Genomic DNA, 11138 nt, shown 5'->3' with positions numbered 1-11138 from the left:
AGATTGTGAGAAGGTGTAGGCCAGGCAGAGGGCCCTGGATTCGTGCACCAGGCCTCTAGCTTTACTATAATGTCTAACAGAAGTTATTCTGGGGTTTTGGTGCCGTTACCCAGCCGTTCTGTAAGTTATCCAGGGAAAAGCGTCCGGAGTCGTTTTGGGGAAACAAGTTCTACCACGTTGCCATTCCTGTCGCCTAGAAGGACGGATGTTTGGGTGTGATCTTGTAGGTGGTTTAGAATCTCAATCAGGTTTTCTGACGTAGAACCAGGTCGGGATTAAAATTACATGCCCACTTCCAGGAAACTATGCACAGACATCCTCCTTGCAGCGAGGCAGGGGGGCAGGAGCACCCTGACAAACAAGTTCTACCACGTTGCCATTCCTGTCGCCTAGAAGGATGGATGTTTGGGTGTGATCTTGTAGGTGGTTCAGGATCTCAATCAGGTTTTCTGACGTAGAACCAGGTCGGGATTAAAATTACATGCCCATTTCCAGAAAACCATGCACATACATTGCAGCGAGGCAGTGGGGCAGGAGCACCCTGATGCCCACCCATAGTGCGGGGTACACAGTTCTGTACATCCATAGGCGGAACGCTATGACACGGATCTATCCTCCTGTGCCTATATACAATGATATCAGTGATATCGTCCTAAGTGAAAAAAGTAAGATGTAGCAAGTGTGAAATAGTCTGCAATTTGAATAAAAAAGAGCATACAAGCACTTATATTCTTGTTCATGCAAAAAACCTCTGAAAGTCCCCGACAGAAACCCTTGCCCCTGGGAACTGGGGGGCACTCAGGTCCAAGGTGAGGGGGCGGGCTTCCACGGCAGACACTGCTCCCGGGAGTCGCGTCACAGGGATTAGCACCTGTCAGGAGGCATGCTTGGCTGCAAACGAAGAGGAGGCAGCAGAAGGAAAGATTCCCCTTCTTTTCCCTCAATTTAAACAATCTGCTTCCTGACTCCTGGTCCGCTGCAGCAGTTAGCACATCCCCCCACACCCACCCCCAGATGAAGGCCCCAGTTTGTCCCTTAAATGGGCTTTGCCAGGTGTCATCATATGACCCAGTGTAACTGGTGGTCTGTGAGCAGCAAGAATAACCTTAAATAGTTACACACTCCTAGACGACCATCGCAAAGGAGAGGTGGAGGGTGGGTCCTACACGAACACCGGGCGTGTTTTCATTGCTGCAGTGCTATCCCAAAGCACACTGGGTTGCCTTTTTTCTGAGTTACAATATCCTCTTATTTTGGATTATGTATTTCATTTGGACCATAGCATTTGTATTCCTCTGTACAACTTGTTCTGGGAAACTGTGCAAATAGCAATATGGAGGTGAATAAAATTCTTTCTTATTACCTTAAAAAAAAGTGAGACCTTTTTCCAAAGAAAGATTTATGAGAACTTTTTAAAATTTCTTTAACCGATTCTAAATGACAATTCTATAGATTCATAGGTTTTAGTACTAGTTTATTCATTCAACCAATACTGCTGGAGCACCGATTATGTTCTGAAAGTTGTGCTGGGCCCTGGGGGGAGGGGGCAGAATAAAAATCCTGTTCCTACAGAGTTACTCTCTGTTAGAGAACACTAGAGGCCCGGTGCATGAAATTCGTGCACTTGGGTGGGTGGGGGGTGTCCCTCGGCCTGGCCTGTGCCCTCTTGCAGACAGGAGCCCTCGGGGAATGTCCAGCTGCAGTCAGACATCCTTAGCGCTGCCGCAGAGGCAGAGAGGCTCTGGCCACCACCACTGCCAGCCCTGAGCCTGGCTTCTGGCTGAGCAGCGCTCCCCCTGTGGAGCACACTGACCACCAGGGGTGCAGCTCCTGCATTGATCATCTGCCCCCTGCTGGTCAGTGAATGTCATAGCGACCAGTTGTTCTGCCTTTCGGTCGATTTCCATATTAGCCTTTTATTATATAGGATTTGACCGTGTGCTGTCATAGCGCAGGTGCTAGGAGACAGAAAACTACAACCTCCTTGTTCCTGCCATTAATTTTACGGTATCAAGGAATTCCCACCTTCTTCCTCTTGCTCCTTCATTCTCTCCCCCTTCATTCTCTCTGACTCTGTGTGAATCTAGCTGGTGGGGAGGGGACAGGGAAACGAGAAGGCGCTGGCAGGTCCTAGCTCCCACTGTGGCGAGAGGCTTTCTATAAATTCCCTACGTAACCTGCAATGACGACCTGCCTTGAGCCTTTTTGTGCTTATTTTTAAAATAAGGAAACTAACACAGGGACATGTTAACTTGGCCAGAGACCACAGCTGCAGGCCAGCAGGCCACACTGGCAGCCGGGCCGCCCGGTTACCGAGCCGCGTTCTCCCACGGTGCTCAGGTGCCCGTCCTCAACAGCCAAGGAGAAAACCTCAGGGCCAAAGCGCCTTCTGAGCTCCAGTTCTGTGCGCCTCCCACTGGGTTCAGACAGAGATTTTCTTCATTGAAAGCAAGCGCTTCAGGTCTCGTCCACCCCTGAGACCTGCTCTATATTAATAATTTGAAAGAATTCATTTTTGAACAACGTGATGCCTGGCAGGGCGCGAGGTTCCATCTTAGTCTATAGGGAACGTGCTGTCTAGCTGGTGTCCAGTGGGACATGGCAGGACACAAAGGGAGGTGGAGGGCGTGACCTCCCCACCGCAAGGCCCGCAGTACAGAGGGAGAGCCACCCCCATGACAGACAAAGCCCGATGGGTAACTGCTGAAAACCAAGATCAACAGTAATTAATGTAAATGAGAAAAGTCCGGACAGAAGGCTGAATTTGGGCTCTTTGATATTCACATTTTATTACCTACTGCTGACTCAATGGCCTAAAGCAAACTCCCCCACCCTGATCATCTTACTGTTTACTAAACATTACCAGAGGGAGGGCCACGAGTCTCACAGTCTGGATGTCTCCATGCTGACAGAACTTAAGAGGACAAAGACTACGGGAGCTCAATCCAGGAAGACTTCCTGGGAGAGGTGAGTCTGCACTGCGGAAACCAGTCTGACCAGAGGAAGGACACGCTATTACAGTTCTCGTGGTCTGTACACATTGAGCGATAATTTCACTTGCTTGACCCCCTCTACTTTTTTGAAATAACAGTAATGGCTACAAAACGATGAAACTAAATTTAATGTCATACATAATGTAAGAGACATCCAGTATTAAAATTTTACTACTCAACTCTCTCCACATAACCCATTTTGTCTCGGATTTTTCCGAATTCTGACTCATCCTGTGGTCACCTGCTCACTGAGTTCAAAGAGAGGAATCTGCAGAGCAATGTAATCACACTGGTGCTGTTTCCCATGGATTTTTTCCTTCTCTTAAAAACATCGTTATTACAATCATTGAAAGCTTTCCTTTGCTTCGTCTAGACCAGTGGTTCTCAATCTTCCTAATGTCGCGACCCTTTAATACAGTTCCTCATGTTGTGGTGACCCCCAACCATAAAATTATTTTTGTTCTACGTCATAACTGTAATTTTGCTACTGTTATGAATCGTCATGTAAATATCTGATATGCAGGATGGATTTTCATTGTTACAAATTGAACATAATTAAAGCATAGTGATTCATCACAAAAACAATATGTAATTATATATGTGTTTTCCGATGGTCTTAGGCGACCCCTGTGAAAGGGTCGTTTGACTCCCAAAGGGGTCGCGACCCACAGGTTGAGAACCGGTGGGCTAGACGATTTAGAATTTCTCCTCATCGTGCCATGTCTGGAAGACATCTTACTTACGTGGTAAAGGCAGCGTTTACTTTAGCCCCCAGGTAGTAAGAGTACAGGATGAACATGCCGATCATAAAGGCGAGGAACACCATGATGAAGAGGACCATGAACTTGAAGATGTCCTTCACGGTCCTGCCCAGGGAGATCTGCAAGGGGCCGAAGCTCTCGTTGGCCGGGAGGATGTAGGCGATCCGGGAGAAGCTGAGCACCACGGCGATGGCATAGAGCCCTTCCGATATGATCTGGGGGTCCGAGGGGAGCCACTTATCTCTGGCTGGAAACAGAGAGGGGGGTTAGAACGGGCCTTTCCCCTTGGCCTCCAATAGGATCTGCCTTTTAGGCAGGTGGTTCATGTCTCCGTCGAAACTCTTCTAGACTTAATGAACGGTCTGGGCTCTAGCTGATGCGTTAAAGCAGAAACTGGAGAGCGCCTGGGAAGGCACATGGGCATTTTGTTAATTATTGCCAGCTGAGCCCAGTGGCGTTGGCAGAGCCACGCCCTGGAAACACACCTTGCCAGAGGCAGGTATGTCGTCAGCCTGACTCTTTAGCTCAGGTGCCAGGGGGTGGGGGTCATTATTTAAGTTCAGCCAGGCGCAAGGAACGGACACAATTATCCAGGGTCAGCCAGGAGTGAGGATTACAAAGAAGCCACAAGAATGAAAAATTACAGCTTGATCTTTAACCATGATTATAGTTTGATCTTTAACCATGATTTCTCACAATTTCCTTTGTCTTAAACTCTAGTAAAACTTCCTGGAATCATGCTGTATAAAATAAACGCGCTGCACTGGCTCCGGGTCACTGTCTCTCCATCAGGGGGCAGCGTCCCACCCGGTCCCAGCTTTCCCCTCTGTCTCTGCGCCTGTCTCTTTCATTTTCTCAATCCCCAGCCGCCCTTACTCAGGACTCGTGTCCGCTCTCTAGCCGTGCTGGTCGCAGTCCAAGAGAGAAATAATTATAAGAAACGCATGAATCCTACACTCGAGTTATTCCCGTGGAGAAAACACTGTGGAGGGACTCACTGGCTTCGCGTCCGTCGAGCAGAAACAGAATTAAGTGCGAAGAATGGAGGGGGTTCAGTGCTTCATGAGACACAGGCGGTCGGGATGACGTAGTGACAGGCCTGACCCATGTCCCCCAGTTACCGGGTTTATCGGCCAACAAGTCTGTTGGCCTGTAAACTCGGGCACAGAGCTTCTGTATGCCGTGGGCATTAGTTCACCTCACAGTTAACGAAGTAAAACGTAGTAATAAGAGACCCGAGACTGTCCCGGATCACAGTGGTACTGTCGACGCAGTATCTGAACATGATACCATGTTCCTGGAAAACGAAAACGGCTACTGAGCCACAGAGGTTCTAATGAGGCCCCCAGCACCCTTCCAAGGTCACTTCTCAAGGTCACAGCAGACTATTTCCCTGGAAGGCCGATGAAGTGCAATGCGGCTGATTTTGTGTGAATCGGGCCGTTCCCAGAAGAAGAAAGGCATCACACACATTTGCAACAACAATAAAAATGGCCATTTACTGAATGTTTACTACGCACCAGGCACTGAGATTTCAACAGCCCCACAGACCCGGTGTTATTATTACCCCCCTTTCTGAGCGTTAACCTATGCCGCCATCTTGGTTCTCCGCACTTTGCTTTAGGTGAAAAATTTGATCAAGCCCTGACCAGTTTGGCTCAGTGCATAGAGCGTCGGCCTGCAGACTGAAGAGTCCCAGGTTCGATTCCGGTCAAGGGCATGTACCTTGGTTGCGGGCACAATCCCAGTAGGGGGTGTGCAGGAGGCAGCTGATCGATGTTTCTCTCTCATCAATGTTTCTAACTCTCTATCCCTCTCCCTTCCTCCCTGTAAAAAATCAATAAAATATATTTTTTTCAAAAAACTTGATCAAAATCACACACTTAATAGGCAGTGTAGTCTGAATTCACAAATCTCCCCTCAGATGACAGCCACTAACAACAGATGAATACATGTAAAGAAATGGGTGATCGTGAACTGAAGTATGTATTACACAAAAATACCACCAAGTTAATTACAAATGGTGATCATTTGTTTCTTTGATCTGGTCTCCCTGGTACAGAAACCTCTTTGCTCCCCGACTCCAAGGCAGCGCGCTTAGATGTCGCAGGGTGTAAATGTACATCTCGCTCTGGAGCCGACGCTCAGCCCCCTTCAGGGCTGTTAACATGCCTCCCGACGTGTCACTTATAGGCTACGCTTCACGTCGGAACACGCGTGAACTCTGTGCCTGAGTTTCCTTAGCTGTAAAACGAAGGCGGGACCGTAATTCCTAAAGACTTTTCCAGATTTGAGATTTTGCAACGATGGGAACATCTGCTCATTGCGGGCGCCTGACGCTGCCTCAGGGGGAGGGAAGCTGCGGTTCCCTAAGGTGGCGTGTGCTGGGAGGGCAGGCGTCGGGGTCCTCGCGCGCTGGGCATCGGCCGGGCCGCGCTGCTCTGTGACACAGGCGTGTGGCACCACCGCTTCCCACGCCATGGCCTCCTTTCCGAGACTCTGCCGGTTCCCAGAGCCTGTGATCTGGTGGCCACTCTGTGCAGCTCACCTGTACAGGTCAGACCTCGAAGACATGCTCTCAGGGACTCCTCTCCCACATCCATCACTTTCTCCAGCTAGTCCCCCTCATCAAACAGGCTCATGTCCTCAGAGGCCCTGAGAGCAAACTATGTTCTTAGACTTAAAGGTAATTTTTCTCCCTCCTACAGCACCTTCTTATTATAGAACTGAAAACTAAGGCACAGGGAAGTAAATGACTTGAACACAGTCACCCAGCCCTGGAGCGTCAGCCTGGACAGGAACCCGGCTCTGAAGCTCATGCTGTCTCCACTGTCCAGAACCGCTCAACTCACCTCTCCCACGCGCATCCCCTTCCGAAGGCAGTTCCCGGCGCCTCCAAAAGCACAAGGACCCTCCAGCGAGGGACTCACCGTAAGTGAAATACTGTATCTCCGGGGGCAGAGTGACTTCGCTGAGGTCGCTCTCTTGGACATAGCTGTCCACATACTGCTGTGCTTTCGTCGCCTGGAGGAAAGCCAGGAACCTGGCCGTGAACGCGGCGATGAAGATGGACAGCATCCCGAAGTCCAGCACGTTCCAGAGCTGCACGATGTACTCCCTCGGGCCTTCCAGCCAGAGCTCCTTGCACTCGGACCACATCATTCCTGCCAGGACACATGGGGGACCGTGAGGCTCGGTGGCTCAGCCTGAGGCACCCCTGTCGGGCCCACCATCAGCCCCATCTCTACACCCACCCCATCTGCAAAGCACCGTGCTGGGGACCACGAAGCAGATGCCCGGCTCACTGGGCGGAGGTGATGGAAGAGGAAGGTCCCACAGGAATGACTCCCTCCCCCAAGGTAGAATCTGGTGAAACACACCTCCACCCTCCGGCCCAGCAACGCTGCCCCTCAGACAGAGGGGCGGGGCCAGCAGGAGGAAACACACCAGGAAGGCTCTGCAAGTCACTGGATTTCACCCCAGGAGGATTTTGAGGAGGAAGAATCCTATATAATAAAAGCCTAATATGCAAATCAACCAAACGGTGGAATGACGGGTGGGGTGGAGGGTGGGGCCGGCGAGCGGGCAGCACCAGGCCAGCCAAGGCAGGTGCTAGCAGGCAGAGGGAGGGGACAGCAATCAGGGGGCGGCAGTGACCGGCAGTGGTGACGGCGGGCAATGGGAGCCAGGGTCAGCTGCTCGCCTGCCGGTGCTGTCCCCCAATTGTCCAACTGCGGGGAGCGGGCCTAAGCTGTCAGTCAGACAGTCTCCCAAGGGCTCCTGGGAATGTGAGAGGGTGCAGGCCAGGCTGAGGGACCACTCCCCTGCCATCCCCCCCTCCCCCAGTGCATGAATTTTTGTGCACTGGGCCTCTAGTTCATCTTTATAAAATGACATTGGTTCATTATCAAGCCCTAGTGATTAGGGGAGAAAGAGCCCCCATATGAGCATCGTACTGTAGACTTTTAACAAGAACAGCTCCTCCCGCCACCACCTGCCGTAGCCAGTTTGTCTGTGTGATAGAGGGTTGCACGTTTGATACCAGTCAAGGGTCAAGGTACCTCGGTTGCAGGCTTGATCCCTGGTCCTGGTCTAGGTGTGCGTGAAGGCAACTAATCGATGGAAAAATATCCTCAGGTGAGGATTAACAACAAAAGGACAGCCTCCCCATCATGCCTCCCTCACTCCCTACCCCTTCTCCTTCCTCCACGCTGGGGTGGGGAGGTGTCGCTGGGGAAAAACGCTCTTCAGCAGGGAAGCCTGGAGGCTATGAAGAAACTAAAGGCAGAAAAGGCCGCCTTTGGAGAGAGGACACACTACTCCTTGTCTTGACTATAAGGGGAAACCACTGTGGAGTTTTTAAAGGAAAGTCAGTGGCTCAAAATAAAATGTGTAAAGGAACTACTTGTCCCAGATTGAGGCCACAGGAGTGAATGAGAGGGAGGAAGCGACCTCTTAAATCAGGAACTGAGAAGACACCAAGAAACTTGCTGGGGGAAAGAGAGCGGGCACATGAAAAGGACTTTGGATTAGCGGTCAATAAACTGGCTCCAACCTCCGTTGTTTCTCGCGTTGCCTAAGGTTTTTACTCTAACACAGCTAGCTATCCACAAGAGCCACTGTGAGACAAAGTAACTGCACTCCGAAAATGGACTCTCCTATCAGCTCTGAGACGGAAATGATATCCATGTTCTTCAGCATCAGCTAATAGCCACCGGAGGGGGTGGGGTGGGGGGGGGAGGTTTACGCCACAAGAATTCAGTGAAATATTGGATCATCACAGTGAGTCACATTAAAAAATACTTCCATTTTACTCAATAATCGAAGTTAGATTTCAGGAACATAGTATATTAATATTTTTATGTTACTCATAAAAATTTTAAATTTAGAATTAGGATACCTGGTGGCATTATCAAGCTGTCAAATTATTGGATGATTTTGCTATTCTGCTAATCTAACAATGGTGATACTGCCACCATATATGTAAAATAACATTTTAAATAGAAGATGACACTGGGGTGGTGAACACGCAACACAATATACAGATGATGTGTTATAGAATTGTATTCCTGAAACCTATATCATTTTATTAATCAATGTCACCCCAATGAATTTAATAAAAAAAGAGAGATAATGATGATCATCATGTAGATATTGGTTTTTGTTTGTTGGTTGGTTAACCCTCACCTGAGGATATTTTTTCCTTTTTTTTTAGAGAAAGTGGAAGAGAGGGAGGGGAAGAGCCAGAGAGAGAAACGTTCATGTGAGAGAAGCACATTGATTGGTTGCCTCCCGCACATGCCCTGGACCAGGATTCGAACCTGAGACCCTTCGCTGCTTAGGCAGGTGCTCTAACCACTGGGCTAGACATTGTTTTGGATAGAAATCAGAGCCCTTAAAACCCAAGGCTTACCCAGGACCCAAACCATTATCAGCATCTCGGTCCAGGTGAACTGGGTGGTCTTGACCCTGAAGATCTGCTTGGGGTAGTCGAGGACCGTGACGTTGGGCAGCGTGCTGACGCCTTCGAACCTGTCCGAGGCGTTGAACACCAGCAGGCCCAGGAAGAGGATGAAGGAGGCCGCGTGCGCCACGAACTTCATGAAGGGGCTGCGCAGGACCTTGCCCAGCTGCGGTGAAATAAAAATAAACACAGGCAAACTGACTTTTGCAAATCTGGCTCCTCCTTGTGAAAATGACTCTACAGGATAAAAAAAAAACCAAACAACCACAAAAAACAACAACAACCAACAGAGGAAATGAGAACACTTTCAACGCTTGGCTTCTGCGTCCGACAAGCTGTCCGTTATAAAAATGACTCCTCTTCGGGGACGCCTCCTCCAAAAAATAACCTAGAAGCCTTCACACTCCCCTGTTTCTAAATATCCCGTCGTCTCAGGACAGACCCGTGGCAGGCGCAGTGCTGCAGTCACAGGGCACGCCCCGGTGATTCTTGTTTCTAACGGAAAGACTATGCAGCGCCAGGGCTCTCAGAGTCCGGGGAAAGCAGGCCCAGGTTTGGAGTGGGTAAGCCTTTACTGCGGGATCGTTGAAAAGGTTGTGATAAATGCGTAGACTCATTCATTTACAACTGAAATGTTATGACGTATCTGTAGCACATTAATAACACTTGGAAGATTAAAAAGTCTTACTACTGCAGAAGTAAATTTTAGTCCCCTTTTCTAAATGTCCCGAAATCAAGCTGTGCTCCGTGTGATAGAAAAAAAGCAAAAAAACGTTATAATCGGGATAAATGTTGTATCTGTTTCTATCCCAATTAGAAGAGGGAGATACACAATGATTAACCCTCTACGTGGGTTAATTTCACTGAAAGTCACCCATCCCCGAGTTTGGAAAATCATATAAATAGTACAAGAGCACCTTTTATAACTTTCATTTAGAACTACTTTAAGGTCGCTCCTTTCAAACCCCATGTGACAGGATGTCCTGGGAAGCCCCATGTTCTGGGAGAAATGAAAACAATTCCCCTTCCCCAGGGCCTCCGCAGTCGGCGGACAGGGAACACTCGGTAGGTTTAGCAGAGAAATTCTCCATCCTTCACACTCAAACCCCACGTTCCAACTCAGTCTGTGGCCTCAGGAAGCCCCGAAGTTCATGTTTAAAGGACTGCAAAACTCCAACCGATGTTTTCGTACATCCATGGCCTTAACTTGACGTCAACAACCAACCAAGAACTGGCCAGCGCTGCTGGGGCCGACCGCGAAGGCACGCAGACCCGTTTTCTACAGGGAAATGGACACGACTCTCACACATCACTGTGCTGCTGGGTGGCTGCGCTTTAGGGGCTGGGCAGGTGAGGGGGGTACAGCTCCTTTCCTTGGGCGTAGCCAGTCTCCAAAAGTTTGGTCTTTAAAAACTGCAAATAACATGAAAGGGAAGCCGCAGGCCTGCACTGCAGATGGGGTGTGTGCAGAGAATTCTTGTCAGGCTGTCCTGTCACCATCAGGTGATGGTAGGTGGCAGGTATAAATGCGGGTAGGAACCACTCCGTCCCCTCCACCCCCCTCCCCACTGAGTGGTGTTCCCACGTGGGGAGCTGGGCTTCTATGAGTGAAGAGAAAAGGGGGAGTGGATTGCGGGTGCCCACTCGGACCTGAAGCAAGTTCCCACGATCGAGCCGCCCTGAGGGACAAACACGTATGAACCTGAGCTCCCGCTCCTTTGCCCCAGAAAGGGAAGCTATTTGGGTGGGATGTGACTTTCGCTTTAAGGCATGCTCTCTCACAGTATTTATAGTTTTTAGTCTTAAGCGCTTGTGCATTTGAGGGATGTAAGAGACTTTTCCATGATACATAACCAAGGAACTCAGTCGAGCCACCGAAACGGATCAAAATGACAAACTTTCTGCCCTGAATCGCGCGGG

At 49.6% G+C, this 11138-nt stretch overlaps 1 protein-coding gene across 1 annotated transcript in view; it reads right to left on the bottom strand.

The window, feature by feature from the left end:
• The window catches only part of TRPC3 (transient receptor potential cation channel subfamily C member 3), an 81077-nt gene that overhangs the window by 46704 nt on the left and 23235 nt on the right, over positions 1 to 11138 (bottom strand). The window contains exons 5-7 of the mRNA XM_015565975.1: positions 9168 to 9384; positions 6685 to 6918; positions 3737 to 4001 (exon numbers count right to left, since the gene is read on the bottom strand). Of these exons, the coding sequence (XP_015421461.1) occupies positions 3737 to 4001; positions 6685 to 6918; positions 9168 to 9384 (716 nt within the window). The remainder of the gene's footprint in view (positions 1 to 3736; positions 4002 to 6684; positions 6919 to 9167; positions 9385 to 11138) is intronic.

Source organism: Myotis davidii, unplaced genomic scaffold, assembly GCF_000327345.1.
Source record: "Myotis davidii unplaced genomic scaffold, ASM32734v1 scaffold862, whole genome shotgun sequence".
Taxonomy (NCBI): domain Eukaryota; kingdom Metazoa; phylum Chordata; class Mammalia; order Chiroptera; family Vespertilionidae; genus Myotis; species Myotis davidii.
This window is presented reverse-complemented; position numbering and strand designations above follow the sequence as displayed.